Source organism: Onychomys torridus, chromosome 16 (assembly GCF_903995425.1).
Source record: "Onychomys torridus chromosome 16, mOncTor1.1, whole genome shotgun sequence".
Classification (NCBI taxonomy): Eukaryota; Metazoa; Chordata; class Mammalia; order Rodentia; family Cricetidae; genus Onychomys; species Onychomys torridus.
The window spans coordinates 67,042,481-67,067,310 of record NC_050458.1 but is presented as its reverse complement, the minus strand read 5'-3'; the positions used below and the strand labels follow the sequence as shown (position 1 = coordinate 67,067,310).

General features: G+C 55.1%; 1 protein-coding gene and 1 long non-coding RNA gene across 6 annotated transcripts; one reads left to right on the top strand and one right to left on the bottom strand.

The window, feature by feature from the left end:
• The first annotated feature begins 261 nt into the window (after window positions 1–261).
• Window positions 262–22,533, top strand: Rarg (retinoic acid receptor gamma). Of its 5 annotated transcripts, XM_036208300.1 has the most exons (11): window positions 262–521; window positions 1,308–1,365; window positions 1,462–1,573; window positions 5,189–5,514; window positions 16,161–16,309; window positions 17,099–17,240; window positions 17,866–18,026; window positions 18,129–18,305; window positions 18,545–18,749; window positions 19,193–19,351; window positions 21,259–22,520. In XM_036208300.1, exons 4-11 carry the CDS (start codon window positions 5,331–5,333, stop codon window positions 21,456–21,458), a joined length of 1,377 nt encoding a protein of 458 aa, XP_036064193.1. In that variant the 5' UTR covers window positions 262–521; window positions 1,308–1,365; window positions 1,462–1,573; window positions 5,189–5,330; the 3' UTR covers window positions 21,459–22,520. The 5 variants fall into 5 exon arrangements, with proteins under 5 accessions (XP_036064193.1, XP_036064192.1, XP_036064195.1 ...); XM_036208299.1 differs by lacking the exon at window positions 1,462–1,573 and having other exon boundaries at window positions 21,259–22,533; XM_036208302.1 differs by lacking the exons at window positions 262–521; window positions 1,308–1,365; window positions 1,462–1,573; window positions 5,189–5,514 and adding exons at window positions 10,916–11,124; window positions 11,916–12,076.
• LOC118597055 lies at window positions 15,771–23,355 on the bottom strand. The gene is made up of 4 exons (XR_004946774.1): window positions 23,294–23,355; window positions 22,759–22,867; window positions 16,492–16,622; window positions 15,771–15,893 (listed from the first exon to the last, which is right to left on the bottom strand). It is a non-coding gene; the product is annotated as an uncharacterized LOC118597055 (long non-coding RNA).
• Window positions 23,356–24,830: the final 1,475 nt, after the last annotated feature.

The following is a 24,830-nucleotide window of genomic DNA, read 5'->3' as shown; positions in this document are numbered from 1 at the left end:
GGCATCACGGAGCCCAGGACACTGACCTCTGCCAGTTCTGCCCGGCCTCCGGGGATGGAGCCACGGAAGCCCAGCAAATGGGAGGGGCAGAGACCCAGGCGTCCCGGGCCGCCCCGCCCAGTCCCCTCCATCCACTCCCCCCCCAGCCCCAGGGCACCGCGGAGGGAGCCGGGCAGGGGCAGGCGGCAGGGGAGGGAGGAGCGAGGGCGGGAGGGGGAGGAGGGAGCCGGGCAGGGAGGGAGGTGGGGGGGTAGGGAGGGAGAAAAAGAAAGAAAATATTTTCCGTGTCCCCGCCTGCGGAGTCAGTGTGCGGTTTGGGAGAAAATGTGTCGGATATTTTGGGGCGGTCACGTGGGCGGGCGGGCTCCGAGAGGCCCCGGGATTGTCCCAGCCTAGAGCCGTGCCCCCCTGGAGCCCCCCATTACCCCGAGCCCCTAACACCTCGGCGCTCCATCCCCGAGACCGCCCGACGCCGGGACCTCGGGGCTCCGCGGCCTGCCTTCCCCCGCCCTCCCCTCCAGGTGAGTCAGGCGGGGAAGCCGGCCCGCCCGCCCGCCCGCCCGCCCTCCGGCCGTGGACGCCGGGGTCCTCCGCCGAAGTGAGCCGGGGGCGGGGGCGTCGGGAGCCTCGGGGGTCCTTTTCCTCCGGGGGTGGCCCGGCTGCTAGCCGGGTTTGCTAGGGAGCTTTCTGCCCCAACTTGGGAGTCAGTCGTGACCTGGGAAGGGAAAGGGAAGATTTTAGACAGACTGAGTGAGGATGAGCCGGGTTATCTGCCCTTGATTTTTGGTGAGTACTGAGGGAGAGCATTTGGGAAAGTCTTGGGCAAGCGAACCTGTCTTGTACTCGGAATGTCAGAGAAGACGAGGTTCCCTCCGGTGAGAAAGGATGGCATTCTTCCACTCCCCGGGGGGTGCTGAGGGTGGCTCTGATGGTCCAAGCCCCCTTCCGCCAATGGAAGGGCACGTCTCTGCAGATGGACTAAGAAAGGGTCGAGCAGGTCGTCCTGGCTATCTGGGTCAGGAGCCGGGAGGAAAAGTGGTCTGTGGAGTTTGAACTGCAGGGTCAGGGTTCCCTCTGACCTATCCCCAGCTACACAAGTAAGCCAATGAAGTGTGTGTGTGTGTGTGTGTGTGTGTGTGTGTGTGTGTGTGTGTGAGAGAGAGAGAGAGAGAGAGAGAGAGAGAGAGAGAGAGTTGGCTTTTCTAGAGGGGAAGCCCCAATGGGACAAAGAGAGTTAGGACACTGGGACAGGTCCGGGAGTCCTAGTCCTGGAGTAGCGTTGACAGAGCTTCTCTTGTTTCCACCAGGTCCTCTCACCTCAGCCTGGCCCAGTATGTAGGAGGGAATCTCTGCAGAGGCCAGTGGGTAAGAATATGCCTACTTGGTGGTCATAGGAGGGGGCAGCAGGGATGTCTGAGGAGGGGGCTCAGGACAAAATGCTCAGATAACACCCTCTTTTAGGGCTCCAGCCTGGGGGCAGTTGGAATCCTACTCCTCAAAGACTGAGGAAGCTCCTGCCCTTATGGTCATTCTTCAGATACTGAGCTGGGGTTGAGGACCACAGCCATTGTCAGTAAGGAGAAGACTGGAGGGGAGTGAGTGTGTGTGTCCAGGGTGCTCGAAGAAGCTTGGGTATCCCAACACCACACACACACACACACACACACACACACACACACACACACACACAGTGACTTAGAGCTGGTAGGCAGCACAGGACACGCCCCCTGCAGCCCCGGCACACCCCCACCTCTGGCTCAGAAAGCCACCTAACTGGCACCTCCAGTTCCCCCCTCTGCCCCACCCTGCCCGTGCCCTCTGATGCCCACACACATTCCACTGGCATTGCCCGCCTGCCTCCTGGGTACTGCCTCTCCCTGGGGCCAGTGTGTTAGAGGGAGGGCACCTGAGGATGAGAGGTGGGGGGGAATGGAGGGTCTAGACTCCCCCAACAATGGCAGGGAGCCAGGGAAGCCAGGCCCACTGCTGTCTCCTGGAGAGCAGGCTGGGGGCTCAGGCTAGAGCAGAGGATGCCTGGGTTCTCCGCCCATTCTGGAGATGGGGTCATGGAAAAAGGTGGTCGTGTTTATACAGAGGGGAGGGGGGCAGCGGGTGGAGAGCAGTTGACAAGAGCAGCTTTGTTCCAGGCTCTGGAGCGGGCATGGCAGCAGGGAGACGCCCCCCTCCATCCGGCAGCCCCCTTCATCCATGCCCTCCCCTCAACTCCACCTCATCTCTAAGAGAAGCAGCTTTGTAAGAACCCTTTCCCCAAGTCAGTTGCCCCGCCTTCCAGGCCGCACCATCTGAGGTGGCATCCTGGAGGAGGGCTGTGTTCTCTGTCTTCTGCAGGTCCCTGAAGGACCCAGACAGTCAAGGCCCTCCTTTATAGCATTTCCTTTCACTCTGGGCTACCTTCAGTTTCTTGACATCTTCTTCTACCAGGGACTGGAGCGCACAACCCCACTCCCCCCCCCCCCCACTTCCCAGAGAGATCAGACTTGGGAGAGAGGAAGCTTTGCTACCTTCCTTCCTCTACTTCCAAGTCTCCCAGGAGGTTGAGGATGAAGGCCAGGGCCAGGGAGAGTTGGCTTGTCCTTTGCCTAACTCAGAGGGGTGGGAGGCTGGGGCGGTGGGGCGGGGGGAGGCTGAGCATCCCTCCCTGGTACCTCCTGTTGAAGCCCTGCCTTACCCTGGAGGTCTGTTTCCCATCTGTAGGTAAGATACCCTGACAAGGATTGCTGGCGTAGAGAACCTATTCCCAGTCTTTGCAGAAAAACTGGGTTGGGGGTGATCTACTAGTCCATCACTCTGAGCATCAGCATTGGAGGGGTTAATCCACCTGGAATGTAGCCCAGCCTGTTGAGCTATGGCTCAGGGGCCTTAGGGGCCCTGGACTCCTGGCTTCACCAGGGTTTAACTTGGGATGAGGACCTCATGGACTAGGGAAGGAAAAGGAGAAGGGTCCTGGAGGCTCAGAGTTAAAACTTGAGGACTCTGGGGAGCACTGGGGTAAAGGGTTGGAGGGTTCTGGCTCTGTGGGTGGTACTGAATGAGGAATAGGGGCCCCTTCACACATGGGAGCTGTGTGAAGGGCAGTGGTGTTGGGGTTTGAGTTCTTGTGATAGTTTATTGGTAGGAGTTTGGAGGTTGAGAGAGAGGAGAGAGGAGGAAAAAGCAGAGCTACAAAGAACAGCCAGAGATGCTGATCCTAGAAACAATTACTAATGGAAAGAGATGCAGAGATGCCTGTGGCCTACCTGTGGGATGCCCATGCTGTGGTCCTCTGCCCTTCTTCATCCCTTGGGTTCTGGTTCTGGTTTGTGGAGCTCCTCTCTCGGCCCATGAACTTACATGGTAGATGGTTCTAGAGATTCTGAAGAGCTCCTCTCCCTTAGCCACAGCATTACGGGGGGAACCACAGGCCAGGCTGGGATTTCCCTGTCCCCTCTCTCAGGCTTCCTTTCTCCTGGGTTCAGGTTAAACATTTCTGGGGTGGGGAGAAGCTACGTTGGAGGTAGGAAAGAATGTAGCAGAGTCTTCTGGGGGCCTAGAGAAAGAGAAGAAGGAGCCGCAGCACCAACTGAGGACGAGGAGGGGAGTTTCTGGGATCGTAGTTAACTCAGAGTTCCACCAGCACCCCTGATTAAAAAGAGAATGTAGCAGGTGAGGGCATAGGGAGTGTAAGCTGACTGTGGTATGGTTAGTGACAGAGAAAGAGTCGGGAGGGGAAACAGGAGTATTGAGGAAGACAGAGAAAGGAAGTGATAATTAAAAAGAGGCATGCAGGAAGTATGAAATATTGACGTAGCATTTAACACATGCCCTACTTTATCCTAAACACTCCTCGAGTGATGAGTTATTGAACCCTCGCAACAACCTTACCACCAGGTGGGCCCTATTATTTTCAGATGGTAGATGGAGAAACTGAGGCACAGAGAGATGAAATGAGTCCTCCCAAGTTCCACAGCCAGTAAGTGGAGACATCAATTTAGGGAGTTTGCATGTGACCATTGCTGCTGCCGAGGTGGTGGAGTTTGAATCGATGTATCTTTTATTTGTTTTCTTTGTTTGCTTATTTGTTTATTTAATTTTGGTTTTTAGAGAAAGGTTTCTCTGTGTAACAGTCTGGCTGTCCTGGAACTCACTCTGTAGCTCAGGCAGGCCTCCAACTCACAGAAATCCTCCTGCCTCTGCCTCTCGAGTGCTGGGATTAAAGGTGTGCACCACCACTACCACCGCTCCGCTATTTTTGTTTTGTTTTTGTTTTTTCAAGACAGGGTTTCCCTGTGTAGCTTTGAGTCTTTCCTGGAACTCACTTGGTAGCCCAGGCTGGCAGATCTCAGAGATCCGCCTGGCTCTGCCTCCCAAGTGCTGGGATTACAGGCGTGCGCGGCCGCCGCCACCACTGCCCGGCTATTTTTTTATTTTGAGGCAAGATCTTACCTCAAACTCAGAGAGATCTGCATGCCTCTGCCTCATGAGTACTGGGATCAAATGTATTAATTAGGGTTAAAGGTGAGCATCACCATACTCAGCTTGATTTTTTTTCCCCCTCCTGGTGCTGGGTATCAAACCCTAGATGGATCTTGCACTTGCTACACACTAAGCAAGTGATCCACCACTGAGCTATAAATCCCCAGTCTGAGTGTTTGAATCTTGACTCTACTTTTTTTTTTTTTTTTTTTTTGGTATTTTGAGATAAGATTTCTCTGTGTAGTTTTGGTGCCTTTCCTGGAGCTCACTCTGTAGACCAGGCTGGTCTGGAACTCAGATCTGCCTGGCTCTGCCTCCTGAGTGCTGGGATTTAAAGCAGTGCGCCACAGCCACCCGACCTTGACTCTACCTTTTAAAGCCATGTGACCTTAAGTCAGTCACTACATCTTAGTGTCCTCAGCTGTAATATGGGAGTAGTAAGTTCTCCTTCATGGTACAGATGTATAGTTGCAACGTGTAAGTCTAGGAATCTCCCCACCAGATGTTCTCAGATCGTTGTTCACCTCAGACATTCAGTTTACCCTTCCCTGAAGCTAAACTGAAGACTTCCTTAGCATCTCTACAACTTTCTGCCCTCCCAACGATACTGCAAGTGCCCAAGCCAGGGTAATACAGGACCAGCTGAGGGAAGGTCATGTCCTTGGGCCTCAGAGTGAGTCTTGTCTTACCTTTCCTTTTTCTTTATTTCTTTTAGGACCCTTGGAGACCCAGTGGGCAGGCCAGCCAGGGTGGGCACGGAGCCTCCCAGGCCAGGGCAGTGGGCATGGGCGGGGGCTGCAGCTGAAGACCACCCCCGCCCACTGCAGATTCCAAGGGATTCCCACACCGCCGCTGCCATGGCCACCAATAAGGAACGACTCTTTGCGGCTGGTGCCCTGGGGCCTGGATCTGGTTACCCAGGAGCAGGCTTCCCCTTCGCCTTCCCAGGGGTACTCAGAGGGTCGCCACCATTTGAAATGCTGAGTCCTAGCTTCCGGGGCCTGGGCCAGCCTGACCTCCCCAAGGAGATGGCCTCTCTGTGTGAGTCTCAGGGGTCTCGGGGAATGAGGGCAAATGGGTAGGGGGTGGTATAGAAAATGGACGCCCTTGTTGGAAAGGTGGACAGGGATGCAAAGTCTGATTGATAGACAGGTGGTGCGTATGGGAGAGGAGTGGTGGGGGTGGACTTGGATGTGTTTTGAGAGTCTGTGAAGGACAGTTCTGTTCAAATACAATCTCAAAGTAGTGGATCTAAAACTGCCTCCTGGGTCACTCGACTAGCAGAAGGGAACATGTTTGTGTAGATACCCAGGGTGAGGCTGGTGTCCTTCAAGGCTGCATGCAGTTGGGAGGTGGAGGGGGACAGACTGGGGACTAGAGAACTTGAGAAGTCGGTCAGCTGGCTCTGTGATGAAGAGGAGAGACAGAGGTTCTGAGGCTGCAAATAGGAAAGGAACTTAGTGCCGGGTGCCTAAAGATGTGTGGGGATGGAAACCTTTTTTTTTTTTTTTTTTTGGTTTTTTGAATCAGGGTTTCTCTGTGTAGTTTTGGTGCCTGTCCTGGATCTCGCTCTGTAGCCCAGGTTGGCCTCAAACTCACAGAGATCCACCTGGTTCTGCCTCCCGAGTGCTGGGATTAAGGGCGTGCACCACCGCCGCTGCCTGGCTGGAAATGTTCTTAAAGGTTCTGAGGAGGACAGAGATAGCCTGGTGACAAAGAGGTGGGTCTTGGTCCACAGAAAAATCTAGAATAGTTCAAGGGGTGCTCCAGAAGCGCCCTCCTCCTCAGCTACATGGTTCTGGACTTCTCCCCTCCCTCTAGGTCTGGAATAGTGCCCACACACTGTGCAGATCCCTACTTGTCCCCCAGGCCTGCCGTCCTTGCATTAAGCCTTTGAATGTTGACAGCATGTAAGGCCTGAGTCTCCTTTCTCTCCGAGACCCCTCTTTGCCCACTTGATGACTGCCCCTCCTGACCAGGCCCCGACAGATGGGAGGTGGGGTGGGATGGGGTGCCTTGGCCTCTAGTTTCTGGGATAGGGGTCTGTGTATAGTGTAAAGAGGTGAAGAGAAAGCTTTACCTGGAGGGCAGAAATAGAGACAGAAAAAGACAAAAAGATAAAGATACATTCTTTAGCTTGATGTGGTTGCTCACGCCTTTAATTCCAGCACTCGAAAGGTAGGGGTAGGGATCTCTGAGTGTGAGGCCAGCCTGCTCTACAGAATGAGTTCCAGGACAGCTGGGGCTACCTAGAGAAACCCTGTCTCAAAAAAACAACAAAAAAAGGACATAGCTCTGAAGCTCAGTAAAAGAGGAGGGGGCCTTTGTCTGAGTCAGGGGTACACCTGGAGGACTTGTATATAGGGGGACTATGCTGGGCTGGCCACTCCACTGGGAAGAGTGTGCTTATCCGGAAGTGTGTGTGTGTGTGTCTCCCATGTGCACTTTGTGTGTGTGCAGCATCTCCGAGACTGCTCGTACACAGAATTCCAGTGTACGCAGCAACAGTGCGAAGAATCAGGAGGTATTCAGGAGGGCTCTGGTGTTTGGTAGGACAGCCTTGTGGCACGGCTGTGGTTCAACAGAGGTCACTATGTGACATGCAGGATGAGTAGGAGTACAGAACTCTTTTTTTTTGAGACGTCAGCTAGACTCTTCTCTCCGTCCATGTCATTCCATGAAATCTCCTGCACCAGGCAATGGGAATAAGCCTCATCTATGGTGAATATATTTCTTGCAGAGGATCATACACTTTCATCTCTTGGGACTTGACCTTCCCAGGTGTTGTGGGAGGAAACTAAGGAGCTGTAATGAAAATGAAAGTCAGTGGCTGTAGGAAGAATGCTCAGAGATGTGGCCAGGACCCAGGGAAATTCTCCTGTGCCCGCGTATTCTGGGTACGTGGAGATGGAGGTCAGGGTTCAAAGTGAGGTCAAGGAAGGAGAAAGTGCCAGGCTGAGGCAGTCCTGAAAGGCTGCTCTGAAGGATGGGGACTGCGAGGAGAAATCCCAGAGAAGAGTTTGCACCGGGAAGGCAGTTGTAGAGGGTGTGTCGAGCTAGCATAGAGGGACAGGCCCAGGCAGGGAGGCAGCAGGTGGGGTGGGGAGGAGGGAAGGTCTGGGTCCAGACAGTGAGCTTGGGGTGGGGCCTCCAGCTCCCAGTGGTAGTGCACAAGAGGGGAAGGAATCCTGGAGTTTAGGGAACCTCCCTTGGTGGGAGAGCAGCTGGCCAGAGGATGAGAGAGCGCCACCTCTCCTTTTCTTTGATTTGCTGTCCTCTTTTGGCTGTGATCTATCATTCGTGAGAGGGGTGGGTTAGATTCATCAATTTGCTGCCACACCTACACTCACCTTGAATCTCTGTCCCTCATTACATTCTCTCATACAGCCCTCTCTCACGCAGGGAAGGATGATTTAAGAAGGGGCTTCTCCTTGGGGGCTGGTTTTGGGATCTTATTGAAGAGTCAGCTCTTGCTTGGCACCTTGGGGATATAGATCCCTGTTGAGAGGTCTCGCTCCACCTCTTAGAGCTCTCCTGGGTGAGGCAGGCATCTTAGAACCCTGTGGTGGAGGAGGGGAGAGGAGAGGGGAGCATGTGCTGCTGGCTGAGCTAGGCAAGCATAGGCCTGTGTGTGTGGAAAACGGGAGTGTATGGGCATGCGCACCTGTGTGTATGCATGCTTGCGTGTGGATGAAAGGCGTACTGTCTGTATCTCTGATATATTTGCTTTTCAAGACTACGGGGATAGAATGTGCAGGCGGAGAAGGGATACTGTGGTCTTGAAGACCTGGCCCAGTTTGTCCCCAAATGTTGTGGTGGTCATAACTTCCATGTCTGTGGGGCAGGGAGCCCAAACTCCACCATACTGAGTTATTTGGAGATGCTGAAGGCAGGCTGGCATAAGGAGAAAAGGAGTCCTATTTAAACTGGAGATGCCCACTCCTGAACCGGAGGGGCAGCTGTACAGGTGCAGACCCAGAGAGGGCCCAGGCACTGGGAGGAAAAAGCAAGGGGAGCGAGCTGTGACAGTTGAAAGTGGCAAGCAGGCGGCAGCGAGGTCTCCACCAGGAAAGCAACCCCAGTGGCCGCCTCTTTCCCCTCCCCTCCCAGTCTCTCCTCCTCGGGCTCCAACTCCAGCTCCAGGCCGACACAAACGGGGCTTTGATTGCAACAGGAAACCTCTCCGGCGGGGGGAGCCGAGCTTGCCGCCGCCGCTGGGGCCCAGGCGGCACCCCCCGTCTCCGGGCCCCCTACCCTGTCCCAGCCCCCATCCAGCCGAGAGTTCCTCATGTCCTTGCTTTGGACCTCTCCCTTTCTTTCACGCCTCCCTCTGCTACCCCCTCCTTCTCTCCGGAAGACCCTCCTAGCTCCTTCAGGTGGGACCTGTCCTTTAGGACCAGCCCTCTTGGGCGGGGCCTACTTCAGTTTGAAATCGCCCTTCAGTTTTTGGAGTAAGGCTTTGGAAGACAAGGAGTTACTAAGCGAGAAGAATGCCAAGCCAGTGATCCTCAAACCTCATCTAGAGGTGGCAAGATAGGGAGAGAGACGATTTAGCTGTCTCGCTCCCTAAACCTAGTCCTGGCCAAACTCAGCCTTTGCCAGGGACTGGTGGCGCTCTGAGGGGTGACCAGGCTGGAAGCTGGGTGCTATTGGCTTTCTCCGTGGGGGAGGGGCACATTCTTTGCCCCTGGGACCAAAGCTTTTCGAGGCTCTAGCTGGGAGGGGGTGCACCCTAGTGGTGGGGATCATAGGGAAGGGGGTGAGTCAGGCACCAGCCAGCCCCCCTCCATACCCCCACCAAGGCTGGCGGGGAACATCTGGTTCCCATGAAATGCTAGAAGGCTAATGGGTCTAATTGCTGCAATAAGGGGCGTGGGGGGGCGCTTTGGGGAAAAGAGGGGCACAACCCCCCCATTTTACTTTCAATCCGAGGCTGTACTGTGTCTTGAATAAGGAGCTGGGGTGGATGGGCTGTGTTGGCCTGATACCCTAATGCCTGGTCCTAAGGCCCCTTTCCCAGCAATGCTTTGGAAGCACACAGAGATGGAGTGGGGTGCATCTGGTGAAGAGAAAGGGGGGGCTTTTGAGAACTCATGGCTTCCTGGAGCCCTCCCCCTACTCTTGTGCCCTCCTCCCAACCCCCTCCCTGTGGCCTGGCCACTTCTGGTTCTAATTACCAACCAGGCAGGCCTGACTTAATTGGGACCTTTCAGATTTCGGAGGGGGAAGGGGAACTTACAAGCCCGGAGTTGACTCGTCAAGGCCTTTTTCTCCTTGTTTTTTTTTTGGGGTACTCTTCCTTTTCTGCGTTTTTTCCTACTGGCCCTATTCCAATCCGGGCACTTAAACCCCGTTTTGTTGTGGGATGGGGTGTGCGGTTGGGTTCAGAAATGGAGTGTTAGGCTGGGTCACGAAGGGAAAGTTCACTCTAGGTTGGAAAGATCTTGTCTTCCGTTTCATCCCTGCAAGCTCCCAGTTTGCCGGTCCACCGCAGCCCACCGTCGCATTTTAGGCCCTCCTCCCCAGCCCTGCCCCCCCGAGTCCCTGGCAGCACCCGCCCCCCCTCTGCCTGCTCTGGCACCCCTTCCTGCTTTTTATTCTTGCAGCAGACGCCCTACTCTCTCAGCACCCCAGTGCGACCCCGACTCGGTACAGCAGATTCTTAGAAAAGTGCGCCCCGCCCTGGCTCAGCCGCAGCCGCCGGGCGGGGGAAGGGGTCGGGCCGGGCGCTGCTCCCGCTCCCGGGCGCTCCCCGTGTGAGCGGTGCTGACAGAGCCGGCTGGGCCGGGCGGGCGGGCGGCCGGCGGGCGGGCGGGGCGCGGGGGAGGGGGCGGTTTCCGGGAGTCGCCGCCGCTGGCCTGGTCCCAGGGCCAGGGTCCCCGATTCGAGGCGGCCTGGCTAGGGCCAGCTTCTGACGTGGCCAGCCCTCATCCTCCCCTCCCGGCGAGGGCACGGGGTGGGGGGGGGCACTCCAGGTGGCACTGATGGAGGAGGGGCAGCCCTTCCCTAGGGTGGGGGTGAAAGTGACCCTGAGCAGTGAGTGACCAGCGGGGCAGTTACCGCGAAGGAGGGCCTTCAGTACAGTGGAAACCCGGGGTAGGGGCAGTTGTCCTGGGCGCGGGTGTGTGTGTGGGGAGCAGTTGCGTCTGAGTCGCAGTTTGGCACTGTAGGGACAGTTTAGGGGCGGTTTGCTGTTCCAAAAGTGAAGTCAGGTTCCGGGAGAGGGCATCGGAGGAGGTAGTCGAGGCACTTGGGGAGTGTCAGTCGCGGGATAGAGCTTCGGGGACTTCGAGGGAGGCGGCCCAGCCCTCGTCGGAGGAAGGATAGCCGGAGCTAGGAGGGGTAGACTCTCCGCTGCGCTGGAGGGGGCGGGCGGGGGGGACTCCGCTGCGGAGCTGGCGACGGCCTGGGCGGGGTGGGGCGGGGCCGGGTCAGGAGGAGGTGAGCGCGCCCGGCCACCCGCCCCGAGGGGGGTTCCCGGAGAGTTCACCGCGGGCGCGCGCTCCGGCCCTTGGACCGGGGGTGGGAAGAACGGGAAGGAAGGAGGCGGCAGCGCGCGCTGAGCCGCAGGAATGTAGCGTGCTGCTCCGAGCCGCGCGCGCGCACAGAAGGGAGAAGGAGGAGCCGGGCCTGGGAATGAGGGGGGTGGAGGTAAGGCCGGTCCTCCGGCTCTGGAGAGCAACGGCGCGCGGGCATTTCAAGGTTTCCCTCTGCGCAGTCATCCTGAACACTCTTTGCTTGTGTTGACTGGGATGCCGAAGGAAGGGTTGAAGGGAGGGGAAGACGCTGTGAAAGGAAATGCGTTGCATTTGGTTCCTCCACTCCTTCCCCCAATCCCAACCTGGGCACGCGCCTAAGTGCAAATGCGTGCAAAAGCTCCGGACTGTGGAGAGAACAGGATTGCAAGCATTTCCCGGAGCCAGGTGTATTTGCACAAATTTGGGCACCTGTGAATGTATGTGGGTGCAGATATGCTTGTGCACTATTGCACATTTGCAAATTTGTGTTGCCTGCCAAAATAAACGCATGCACAGATGTATGTCTAAGCAAGCGCGTGCGCCACTCAGCGAGTAGACGTATGTGAATGTGTATGTGCTCCACTCCCCGCTCGGCTCATCTTGGTGCCCGGCCCCCTTCGCTCTCGAAGCCCCACCCCCATCCCTCCAGGCTCTGCTTTTACAAAAGGTCTCCACTTTGCTTGCTGCCCGGGCACCCGAAGTGAGCCAGACGGAGGCAGAAGCTGCTGCTTCGCCTTCGTGCCCCGCCCAGTCCCTTTCCCTTGCTGGGGATCCCCCTCTTCCCCGCCCACCCCTGACCCCCCATGCATCTCAGCGCCCTATGCTAGCCCTCCCCCTCCCCCCTCCAGGAGCAGGGCGCTGCGGGGGGAGGAGGGGGAATGGGCTGCGGGTCCTTGGTATTCTAGCACCCAGTTTCTCTCCAAGCCGGGTCGCGATGTACGACTGCATGGAATCGTTTGCCCCGGGTCCGCGACGGCTGTATGGGGCCGCCGGGCCCGGGGCGGGCTTGCTACGCAGAGCCACTGGCAGCTCCTGTTTCGCCGGACTTGAGTCCTTTGCCTGGGCGCAACCTGCCAGTCTACAATGTAGGTATTCGAGTTTGGGGGTCGGGTATTGGGTGCACGAGAAGCTGGTGCTTACAGTTTCCGTATGTAAAGTTTGGCGCTGGGGTGCCGGCGGGTATTCTGGTCCTTTCTATGTGAGGTACTGGCCCTTTAAACATGAGGGCCTCCGAGTCCGTCTCCTTTGCGTGAGTGCTGTCGTGTTTGGAGTTGTGTGTGATTTTTATGGTGGATATTTAGCTAGTGCTTTGGTTGCTGCCACTCCCGAGTTCCTGAAGATAGGAGAGACTGATGTATATTGCTAGTGTGTCCTCGAGTCTTTAGTCTCGGAGGGATATGGTACCCCTGGGCCGGGGGAGGCGTTTGTAAAGTCCTTGCGGGAAGTTGGGAGCATTTAAAAAAAAAAAAAAAAATCCCGCAGAGCCTGTGACTCTCTGGCCTGTTCAGACCTTTGCCTAGGAAATGTGGGTGTGGAGCAGGGGGTCCCTCTATCCACTGTCACCCCCCGCGCCGGGGTTGGCAGATGTGCGTGGCCCAGTGTGGGGATGTTTGTGGCGTGAGGTCTGGAGGGCGTGTGCCTTGCGTGGCTGCGGGGGCGGTTTTGGAAAGTGCTGTGTTCTAGAGAGCATCCTGTGTGCTCTGCTTGTGGGGTGCAAGGAGTGCACAGAACAGCGAGAAAGCTGGATTCTATGTTTATCCTCATTAAAACAAACACACAAAAAACTGGAAGCGTGTATTCGGTTGTCTTGACAGATGACTTTTTTTTCCCCTATGGTTCCAACACACAACTTCAGTAGGAAGTGAAAAGTTTAAAGCCAAGTGTATGGAGTGGGGAGTGGTCTGGAAGTGACAGCCGGCTAGGGGAGAACACTCGTAAGGCCCCCAAATATACATCTTTCCCTTCTCTGTAATGGGAGATGCCAGGCATGGGGCCCTGGAACCCCTTTCCAGAGCGGTAATAAAAAGCTGGGGACCGAGAGGCAGTAAAAATAAAGTCCAGATGAGAAGCGGCTTTGAAGCCTGGGCCACAGGGCCTGGCGGGGGTGGGCTGTGAGAAGGGGCTGGGATAGAAGCCTGGAACACCCCCCCAGATTTACTGGGAGTTGGCACTGCTCTCGCAGCCCGGGTGCGGATGACTGCAGACCTAGGCTGGGGGCACTCTGGGAAGGGGCGGGCAGCGGGCGGGGTGGCTGGCGCTGGGGGAGTGCGCACGCCGGGTCACTGAGCCCCCGCCAACGCGCCTCGCTCCTTGGCACTCGGCAGCGCTGTTTACAAGTTCAGATTTTTTTTTTTTTTTTTTTTTTTTTTTTTTTGTTCCAGGGCAGAGCTGCTCAGATTTAACAGCTGGGAGAGTGGAAAAGGGAGGTAGCAGACTGGAGACAGAATTGGGATTGGGTGGGATAAGCATTGAAGTGTGCTATTTAAAGGGTGAGAAAACATGGTACTAATACCTTGCACCAAATTTCTGTGAATTCTTAACCTTGTCATGCCCAATATAATGGGGGATTGGGCACATTGATTTGAGGTAGAGATATCTTGGGGTGGGGGTTGGCCGAAGGAGTCTGGGCAGGGACCATTTCGACCTCTAGGACCCTTTGGGCTTGGTAGCTCTATGTTTTTGCATTTTAGTTTGAGCCAGTAAGTTTGGCCTATAGGGTCCTGGTAGGCACATAAAACCAACCGCAGGCCTCCTGCCACACTCTCAGAGAGGTAAAGTGGTGTGGAGTAGAGCTGGATGGTATGTTTGTGACATTTGGATGGGGGCTTGGTGTCCTGGTGTTGTGCTGGCTGACTGTGGTGTTTCTATGGTGGTAGAGCTGTTAGCCCACTGTTGGGTGTGCTCCACCTACATGGAGTAAGTGTGGCTTGATGGCTGTGAATTCCTCTGTTTAGAGGTCTGGCCCTAGCTAAGGAGCCCCACAGTCAGTCTGCCTGCTTTTGTGTGTGTGTGATGTAGGCCTACAGAAGTGTGTCTTCAAGGAGATGTGTGCTAGATTGTGAGTCCAGGCGGCTCAGCTCTGGGTCTCGCAGCTGGGAGCGTTTACAGCCGGTTATAAAGAGTTTGTTTGAAGCTCCGCTCAGCCTGGCCAGGAATTTCCTCAATTTCAGCAATTTGGGCTTTAAAAGGAGAAAACCCCAGAGCCCACCCCCTCCTCCTCGGCTGGGGCCCCTTCCCAGCCCAGGAACAGCATCCTAATGTAGAGGTCTCAGCTTGGGGTTGAAGAGGGGGATCACCCTGCTTCCCAGAAGACCCTGTTAGCATTTTAGCTCTCCCACAGTGACCTCAGAGCCATCGGATTGCATTTTAGGATACAGGGGATAGGGATGCATGTGCCAGAGGGGTGTTGAGAGTGGGTGACAGTACCACTCAGATGGGAGAAACTGTCCAAGGGCAGGCTCTCTGGGGCCTGCTGGCTCATAATTGGCTGGTGCTACCCTATGCCAGTCTGACCGCACCCAGGCCTTGCGCAAGAGAGGAAATGAGGAAATGGGGTAGTGCTCTGTGGGCAGGGAGGGCGTCAGCCTAGGAGAGAGCACCACCCCACGCACAGGCCTATGGACGAGGCACATGTCCTGGGGACCCCTGGGATGGGCCTGAAAGAGCAAGGACCCGAAAGGCATTCCAGTCCTTCCCACGCCTCTCGGCACCTACAGCACTGGCAGCCCCGCCCCCAGTCTTGAATAAACTCCCAGCACCCTTCGGCCCCCACTCCTTTCCGGGGATCTAAGGCCATCAGGATTCTTATGCTAATTGAGTAGGTGGGGGTGGGGGTGGGGGAGGGCTTCCCTCTTTGTAAGGTAGGTGGAGCTGGTCTGGAACCCTAGCTTTTGGGTCTCCCCCTCAGTGCCTTGGGTCGGATGGACTTGTGACCAGGTGGGCTACAGAGGGTGGGAGGAAGGACATGCACTGGTTCAGGGGACACTGAAGGTGACTTCAGTCACTGCTTCCAGTCGCTTGGGCCCTCCAAATGTGAGCCACAGGTCATGCAGGCTGAGTAATTTTCAAATGTCCTGAGCCCCTGAGGAGGGAGCCCCCACACTCACATAGCATGTGGCATGTACCTATCAGCCTCCCCTATAAAGTGTGGGCTCCCCCTACTCTGGGCCTAGGCTGACTCCTTACAAACTACAGTTGCTGCTTTCTGAGGCAGTTCAGGAGTGAAGCCTGGCTCAGAGAGTCTGGGATAGCTAGCTAGCTCCCTTCCCCCTCAGCTCTGTTTACCCTAGGTCACCTGACTCTCTGCTTACCCCAAACTGCTCTTAGACCTAAGGATCTGAGCAAATACCTGTCTCCCTCCGGCTTCTTTCACTAAAGGCCACTTAGCTCTCTGGTCAGAGGACCTGAGAGCCCGTCTCCACTGGCATCGTGAAACCGAGCTGCGGGCTGGCAACGCTCCCTCCGACCCAGAGGTCTTTCAGGAGTGAATGAAATGAATGAAGTCACTCAGCCAGGTGCCAGCTGTAGGTGGCCTGCAACTGCCCCATGGGCCTCCACATCTGCCCACCCCCCAAATTGTTCCAAAGGCTGAGCATGGTGGAACTCAGTTACCAGAGTGACAGGGAGTGAGCCCTAACCCCTTCCACTCTCTACCTTTTTTTAAAAAAAAAAAAAGTGTATGGGTGTTTTGCCTGTGTGTGTTTTTGTGTATTGTGTATGTGCCTGGTGTCTACAGACCAGAAGAGGGAGTTAGATCCCCTGGAACTGGAGTTACAGATGGTTGCACACCACTGTGTAGATGCTGGGAATCGAACACCCGGTCTCCAGAAGAGCTGCCAGTGAGTGCTCTTAACCACTGAGTCATCTCTCCAGTTAACTTGTAGGTTGCCCTTGGTCTGGGATCTGGAGAAACGACAATTAACATAGAAGAGTTAGCCAGGTGGGGGTTGAGGGGGGGGGGGGGGGGCGAGAGTGGGGCTGGTAGGGCCTGAAATCCTAACAAGCTGCAATGGCAGGGGCTGCAATGGCAGGGGCTGCCTGGCTTGGGGGGAGTACCTGCTAAGGGCTTATGCACCGTGGTGATAACAGCTGTGACCAGCAGGTTCAAAGGAAGAGAGGTCACTAGGTGAGGGTGCTTCTGCTGACCTTCTCGTACTGGTTTTCCCCCAGCGGTGGAGACACAGAGCACTAGCTCAGAGGAAATGGTGCCCAGCTCTCCCTCACCCCCGCCACCACCTCGGGTCTATAAGCCATGCTTTGTATGCAATGACAAGTCCTCCGGCTACCATTATGGGGTCAGCTCATGTGAAGGCTGCAAGGTGTGTATATGGTGAGGAGGATGGGTTGAGGACTCAGAGTCACTGGGGTCAGGTCAGAGATGGGGACACAGGCGGGGAATATAGCCCAGCAGGTAGACTGCTTGCTTGGCATACATGAGACCTCAGCAGCACATAAAAGAGACCCTCTCATCATAAACAGTATTACGGAGGGGCACCCTTACCTTTAGATGGGTTCGTAGGAGAAGGTGTTGGGTGCCAAGCCTGACACCTGAATTTTATTCCCAGGGGCCGTATGTAGTAGAAGAAAAAATTTCTGCTTGCACCCTGTGGTTACACGTGCACCCTCCACACCCTAACACACACACAAAATAGAACAGTACAATGAAAAATATTTTAAAGATGGGGGCCGGGTGGTGGCGGCGGTACACGCCTTTAATCCCAGCACTTGGGAGGCAGAGACAGGCAGATCTCTGAGTTCAAGGCCAGCCTGGTCTCCAAAGCGAGTTCCAGGAAAGGCGCAAAGCTACACAGAGAAACCCTGTCTCGAAAAACCAAAAAAGAAAAAAGATGGGGGACCCACGTGCTGTGTTCACATGAGTTTTGTGCATGGGTGATTAGCAGATTGGGTGATGTGCTGAGGTTGTAGCTCAGTGGGAGAATGCTTGCTAGCATGCAGAAGGCCCAGGCTTCAATCATTCTCCAGCATCCCTCCAGCCACAAACAAACAAAGACTGGGTCAGGCCTAGGGCCACCTGTATTGTTTGAGAAACATTGGTTGGTATTCCCAGCATACTATTTCAGTGACATTCCTCCTGCTCCCAAATTTAGGGCTTCTTCAGACGCAGCATCCAGAAAAACATGGTGTATACATGTCACCGTGACAAAAATTGTATCATCAACAAGGTAACCAGGAATCGCTGCCAGTACTGCCGGCTACAAAAGTGTTTCGAAGTGGGCATGTCCAAGGAAGGTAGGTTCTCTGGCATCCTGTCCCATCCTGTGGTCTCCCCATTACTCCCTGACTCTGAGACCTGGCCTGCCCCATAGCCGCTTTCTTCTCCAAGATTGGATTCACCCTGTAGGCCACAACCCTTTACCATTCTCCCCTCTCTTGACCATTCTTCTGAAACCTGGGCTCTAGGGTTTCTCTTTCTCCTGTCTGGTGGGGCAGGAGGGTTGGTCTGGCCCCTCCCCTCCTCTGTTCTTTCACAGGACAGATCCTGAGATGGCTCCCGGCTGGCCCCTCCTTTCCATCCCCCCCCCCCATTGTGCTGCCAAGGCTATAAGTGGATATCCTGCCTGCATATCCTGCCCCCCCTCAACCTCCAGCTCCTGCAGGGCAACCGGAAGGGCAGGATGGAGCCGAATTGGCCTGGGGAGGGAGCATGGCTGCAGGCCCTGGGTGGGGCTGGGGCAAACCAGCCTGGAAATAGGAGTTTATGTAGGAGATAGGGAAATTAAGGCACTAATTAGGGTTCCAGGGAAGAAATATATATTCTTACTAAGAACTGAGCACATTAAGCTAGGGTGAGAGAGGATATCCAAAAGGCGACTGAGGGTCCTGACCCTCCCCTTCCTTTGCCTCCAACTCCAAGCTGTAAGGAATGACCGAAACAAGAAGAAGAAAGAGGTGAAGGAAGAGGGCTCACCTGACAGCTACGAACTGAGTCCACAGTTAGAAGAACTCATCACCAAGGTCAGCAAAGCCCACCAGGAGACTTTCCCCTCGCTCTGCCAGCTGGGCAAGTACACCACGGTGAGGAGTGGGCAGAGCCTGGGTGAGGGCGCTGTGTGCCTCAGAATGGGCAAGGCACCCAGGGGGAGCCTTCCTGTTCTAACTCACCTTTACTCCCTGCAGAACTCCAGTGCAGATCACCGGGTACAGCTGGACCTGGGGCTGTGGGACAAGTTCAGCGAGCTGGCCACCAAATGCATCATCAAGATCGTGGAGTTTGCTAAGCGGTTGCCCGGTTTTACAGGACTCAGCATTGCTGACCAGATTACTCTGCTCAAGGCTGCCTGCCTGGACATCCTAGTGAGTTAGGCCCACGAGTTCTGGACTGGTCTCTGCCACCACCACGCTTCTTCTCTGCCAAAGATCTTTTTGTCTTAGCCTTTGCCTCCTGGTTCATCTAGCCCCCCTTCCAATGGCGGAGTTCCACCCTCTGCCTTACTCCCTGGATTCAGGCTTTACTTACTGGGAACCAAACTCACTTAGAAACTCTTCCTCAGGGGCAGCACTAACCATTGTTTTTACCGCCCCCCAACCTCCAGATGCTGCGAATCTGTACAAGGTATACCCCAGAGCAAGACACCATGACATTCTCGGATGGGCTGACCCTGAACCGCACCCAGATGCACAATGCTGGCTTTGGGCCCCTTACAGACCTCGTCTTTGCCTTTGCTGGGCAGCTTCTACCCCTGGAGATGGATGACACGGAGACAGGGCTGCTCAGTGCCATCTGCCTTATCTGTGGAGGTGCGGGGGCGCCCCCTGGTGTCTGTATGGGCTTCCTTTCTCACCACACTCCATCCACATTGGTTCTCTGACCAGGTGGGAAAGCATGAGGGTTTCTTCCGTTGGGATTGTCACCATCCCACAGACTTCTCAGATCGTGTATATCCTTGCTGGCTAACCAAGCTAAGGACAAAAGGAGGCAGAGTTCAGGGAACTCAGAAACCCTGGCCACAATGCCGAGATGGGGATCTAGTAGAAGTGATAACCCAGAGCAAGGTCCTTGCTGACTGGTTAAAGGCACAGGCCTTATGTCAGGGGAGATAACCTGGAGGGCTGGGGAACTTCGGTGGGTGAAGGGGCTGACGAGACAGTCTGACTCTGAGACCCTCAGAAGAAGGTCTGTTGGGGGGCAGCCCCTCCCCCATCAGTGTCCTTCCCTGTCTCATTCTGTTGTCCTTGTATAGACCGCATGGACTTGGAGGAACCTGAGAAGGTGGATAAGCTGCAGGAGCCCTTGCTGGAAGCCCTGAGGCTTTATGCCCGGCGACGGAGACCCAGCCAACCCTACATGTTTCCAAGGATGCTTATGAAAATCACCGACCTCCGGGGCATCAGCACCAAGGGTTAGTTATGAGTCAGCCCCCTTCCCAGATCTGCAGGTCTCCTGAGTCACACAGGTGGGCAGGCACAGGCAGGAAGAGGCAGGGACTGAGAACCCAGTGAACTCTGTGGAGTCCTAGCTCGACTGTATCCTTCTGGGGAGATTTGAGACAAATTCTTTTCTGTTTTGGTTTGGTTACTGGTGTGTGTGTGTGTGTGTCTGTGTGTGTGTGTGTCTGTGTCTGTGTGTGTCTGTGTCTTTGTGTATGTCTCTGTGTGTCTGTGTGTGTGTGTGTCTCTGTGTATGTGTCTCTGTGTGTCTGTGTGTGTGTCTCTGTGTGTGTGTGTCTCTGTGTGTGTGTGTCTTTGTGTGTGTGTATGTGTCTCTGTGTGTCTGTGTGTCTGTGTGTCTGTGTGTGTATTGTCAGGGGTAGAACCCTAGGCAATTACTCTATGCATAGTGACACCCCAGCCAGCCCTCCTTATCTTTCTGTTTGGAAACTGGGTGGGCTAAACTTAATCCTACCTCAAAAGCTTATTGTAAAAACCAAATTAACTCACTACATAATGTACTTAGAGACTGGAATTAAGAACCTGGCATGGAGCCATGCATGATGGGTGGTAGTTCATTCATGTCATTTCAGCATTAGAGAGGCTGAGGCAGGAGGATTACTTTGAGCTAATGAGTTCAAGGCTAGCCTGGACATTTCCATCATCACAGAGAGTTCCCTTGGGCAGTGCTGGCTCAGAAGGGTGCCTGTAACATTACGAGTATTTGATAAACATTATTTGTTATAAAAGTTATTAAGAACCGGCCTTGGAACAGACGGAAAGCTCTGGATATTAGAACCTGACTCCGTCATGGGGATTGAAGTTGCATGCGCTGTGGTCTTCAAAAAAAAATTTTAATTTATTTATTGTTTATGGTGGGGTGTTCTTCTTGTTGTATGATGTGGAGGTCAGAGGGTAACTCACAGGAGTCAGTTCTCCTTTCACATAGTGGTCCTTGGGTTGCCAGGCTTGGTAACAAATGCTTTTACTCACCGAACTATTACTGGTCCTAAAAAAAGGTTTACTTATTGTTCGTTATTGTGTGTGCAGACGTGTGTGCCACAGTCTGTGTGTGGAGGTTAAAAGACAACTCCGTAGAGTTGGTTCTCTCCTCTTACCTCTCTGTAGGTTCTTGGACCAAACTTAGGTGGTTGGGCTTGTGCTTGGGTGAGCATATTATCCATGGAGCCATCTGCCATCGCACAAACTCACAGTGCAGTTTTGAAAAGATGCTGGGCAGTAGTGGCACACGCCTTTAATCCCAGCACTCGGGAGGCAGAGGCAGGCGGATCTCTCTGAGTTCAAGGCCAGCCTGGGCTACAGAGTGTTCCAGGACAGCTAGGGCTACACAGAGAAACCTTGTCTCAGGAAACCAAAAAGAAAAAAAATAAGAAAGGAAGAAAGAGAAAAGAAAAGACACCCCGAAAACTGGTGGTACATGCCTGTAATTCCAACACACAGGAGGCAGAGGCAGGAGGATTGCTTTAAGTTCAGGGCCGGCTAGAGCAATATAACAAGCTGAAGCTGCTTGCTTTGGCATTGACCTCTAACCCCAAGGATAGCTGTAGGTTTGAGGTTAGCTGACAGAGTTTCAAGATAGCTAGGGCTACATAGTAAGATCCTGCCTCTAAAGAAGGAGCAAAGATAAAGATAACGCCTGAAATGATGAGCAAGATAGGCAGCAGCCTGGGTAATGTTCAGGTAGAAGCTCTAGGCAGGGTAAGGGCACCTAGAAACCACATGGAAAGAGAGGGAAAGCTAGGTACCGAGAAGTGATACGCTTGAGCCGGGAACACTTGTGAGTCACAGGACAGTCAGTTCAAGGAAGTTTGGGGCAGGGCCTCTACCCTTGACTTCTGCTCTTCACTTCTCTTTGTAGGAGCAGAAAGGGCCATTACCCTGAAGATGGAGATCCCAGGCCCGATGCCCCCTCTGATCCGAGAGATGCTGGAGAACCCTGAAATGTTTGAGGACGACTCCTCGAAGCCTGGCCCCCAACCCAAGGCTTCCAGTGAGGATGAAGCTCCAGGCGGCCAGGGCAAAGGGGGTCAAAGTCCCCAACCTGACCAGGGCCCCTGACCTACCCCACTGTGGGGCTGGGCTCCAGGCAGCAGACTGACCATTCCCCAGACACCACCAGTGTCCTGGGGGAGGACCTGCCCTGCCCACTCCCCACCTTTCCGATGAGCTCATTGTTTTGCCAAAGTTTCTAGGGGTGCCTGTGTTCATCCCTGTCCTGTTCTAACTGGCTCCCTCTACAGTCCTGGAGGACTGCCGTGCACCTCCCAGAAGAACCGGAGAAGGGGTGAGCCTGGGTCTGGACTCTAAAATCTCAGCACTGCCTTTCAGATTCAGGCTACAGGCTCCCCAGGCAGGAGGAAGCCCTGCCTTCCCACAGCCCCTTCCTCTGCCAGGTGCTTGGGCCTCTGGGAGCAAACAGGAACACTAGAGACCAAAAGGGGAGCCCTCAAGGAGGGCTGAGCCCACCTTTGTGCCCTACCCTGGGTGCCTAATGCTGTGTGATGCACCTGCCATGCACCCTGCCCTTGTGCCCCATGTTCCTGCCAGGTGTAGGGGCAGGCTGGACCCTGCATTTCTGGGGTGGGGCCTGAGGGTGAAGGGAGAAGTGTAAGCCCTTTCTGTACCTCTCTGCTGAGGCACAGCACTTGTCCTGGGCCCTCCATTTTACAAGCCCCTCCCTTAGCCCCGTCTTGTGCCTTGGCCTCCTGCCCCCATCTCAGCCATCAGGCAGGGACCCTCCTACACTACAGAGGGGCCAGGGATCCCTCTCCTAGTGCCTTCTACCCTTGACCCCCCAGAGCAGCTTGGCCCGGGGAGGGGAGATGCTGCTTAGCTGATCCCACCCTGACCCAGAGGAAGCCTCTATTTATTTATTAGCTTTTGTTTACACCCTGGAATGACCCCTAACTCCGGGGGTCTTGGGAGGGGGAGCCCAGGGCCTCCGTGACCCCTCCCTTCTTCCTCCAAGCCTCCCTTTGTATTTAGCTGCCAAATAAGATTTCTGCAGGCTCCCCCTTTTCTCTGGGGGGTCAGGGTGCTGTCCCCTCCCCTCTGTTTACATCTCCCCTCCCACCCCGCTGTATCGCATATTGCTGAGTTTTCTATTTTTGCAAAATAAAGTGATGGAAACTCATGGGATGTGGCTCCCTCTAGGCCAAGTCAGCAGGTCAGGGAAGTGACCTGCTGACCTGGAGAAGGAGCTGGGTGGGGTGGTTGAGCTGCTAATGGACTTTATAGTTTTCTTAGGGGAGCAAAGAAAATAACAAAATGTGTTAGGTAACAGTAGCTAGGAAGGGCTGGAAGCTGCAGGGGCCCGTTCTGAATGTCTGGCCTCCCCCAGCCACCAGTGAGTTCTTACCTTTGGTGGGATCCTAATGGGCTCATGATGGCTAAGTGTGTATTTGCTCTGCTCTCTCTGGGCAGGGATCTCCTGAAGTTTCATTTGGTTGGAACAGTTGTCCCTGGGCCTGGAAGAGAACCACAGCCCCACATCTAAGCTGCAGTGTTTTTAGGGTTTGTTGGTTTGTTTGAGACAGGGTCTCAGTATATCTCAAACTGGCTTTCAACTAATAATCCTCAGCTTCCTGAATGTTGGGATTACAGGCCTGAGCCACCACTCCTGGCTCAGTATCTATTGAACTAGCTCTGAGGGTACCCACACCATCACCTTATGACCCACTCATTCGAGGCTTCTCTTCCCCCTGCAACCCCCCCCCCCCAGCCCCGCACCTTCCACAGCCCTCAGGTCACTTTGTCTCCTAATGTTGTCTACCTTCTGCAGACCTTAACTCTGCCCCACGCCTTTGGAAGACCATCGCCCTCTGCCGAGGCCCCTTGCCCTCTGTGGTTCCCCCGACAGCCCCCCACTCTGCTTTGGGACAGTGCTGGCTTACCTCGCTCTTGGGTCTCTTCATCAGTGACCTGAGCATACGGGAAGGAGGTGGGTGTGGGGCAGGGGAGGCCAGAGAGGAGGGGAAAAGCAGAAGAAGAAAGTGAAAGAAGATTCAGAGGAAACCACAGGGCCAGGGGAAAAGAGGGCATTGTCATGGTAACCACTGGTTGAGGGGGAAGGGCAGAAGGTCTGGCTGTCCCACAGCCTGGAGCCAGCTAAGGCCCACCCGGAGGAGCCCCTCCGGCCCGGCCCAGCTGTCTCTCCCAGTGGCTTCACTTTCAGGAGCATCTATTGGGATAGGAACACTTTTGCCCTGTGACTGCAGCCGGGAAGCGGACAAGGGCCTAGTCCTTGCTCACTAGGAATGCTGCTTCCTGTAGGAAACCTCCAGGTTCCTTTCAGCTCTCTCCGTGGCCAACAGTGAGCCTGGAAAAGAATCCCATTTGTACTCACACAACCGGTCTCCCTACAGGCTTTATCCCGCCTCAGCCCAAGCTGCGGCTCTTGTACTCTCGCTTCCCGTTTCCTCCACCACTCTTTCCCAGGCCCTGGACCCCCGGTCGCACATCCAAGCCTCCCTAACATGGCAACTGTCTAGACCTTGTGTCTTAAAATGCTGCTTCTTTTTTTTTTTTTTGGTTTTTCGAGACAGGGTTTCTCTGTGTAGCTTTCCGCCTTTCCTGGATCTCTCTTTGGTAGTCCAGGCTGGCCTTGAACTCACAGAGATCCACCTGGCTCTGCCTCCTGAGTGCTGGGAGTAAAGGCGTGCGCCATCACCACCCGGCTATGCTTCCATTTCTTACCCGCTAAGACTCCTCATTCCTGATGACTCTGTCTCTCCCTCTTTTCTCAGTGGAGACTGAACCTGCATCCCCCATCCTACCCCCCATCTACCCCCACCCTACCCCCTTCTACCCCCACCCTACCCCCTTCTACCCCCACCCTACCCCCACCCTACCCCCTTCTACACCCACCCTACCCCCTTCTACACCCACCCTACCCCCTTCTACCCCCACCCTACCCCCTTCTACACCCACCCTACCCCCTTCTACCCCCACCCTACCCCTTCTACACCCACCCTATCCCCATCTACCCCCACCCTACCCCTTCTACCCCCACCCTACCCCCCTCTACCCCCACCCTCCCCCCTTCTACCCCCACCCTACCCCCTTCTACCCCCACCCTACCCCCATCTACCCCCACCCTACCCCCTTCTACCCCCACCCTACCCCCATCTACCCCCACCCTACCCCCTTCTACCCCCACCCTACCCCCTTCTACCCCCACCCTACCCCCATCTACCCCCACCCTACCCCCATCTACCCCATCCTCTTATTGTGCCAGATAGTCTCTCGTAAACAATTGATTGAAGCCATCTCATTCTTACCAGAGGGCCAGTGAAACGGTAGCCATAGGAAGGACTAACGCAGGGGTCCTCAACTTTCCCAACGCTGCGACCCTTTATTTAGTACAGCTCCTCCTGTGGTGGCCACCCCCAACCGAAAAATTATTTTCATTGCTACTTTGTAACTAACTTT

Coding starts and splice junctions, on each gene's coding strand:
- Rarg (XM_036208301.1), top strand. CDS start 11,812: ATGCTAGCCCTCCCCCTCCCCCCTCCAGGAGCAGGGCGCTGCGGGGGG. Junction 17,241..17,865: donor AGTGGGCATGTCCAAGGAAG/GTAGGTTCTCTG, acceptor TCCAACTCCAAG/CTGTAAGGAATGACCGAAAC. Junction 18,027..18,128: donor AGCTGGGCAAGTACACCACG/GTGAGGAGTGGG, acceptor TACTCCCTGCAG/AACTCCAGTGCAGATCACCG.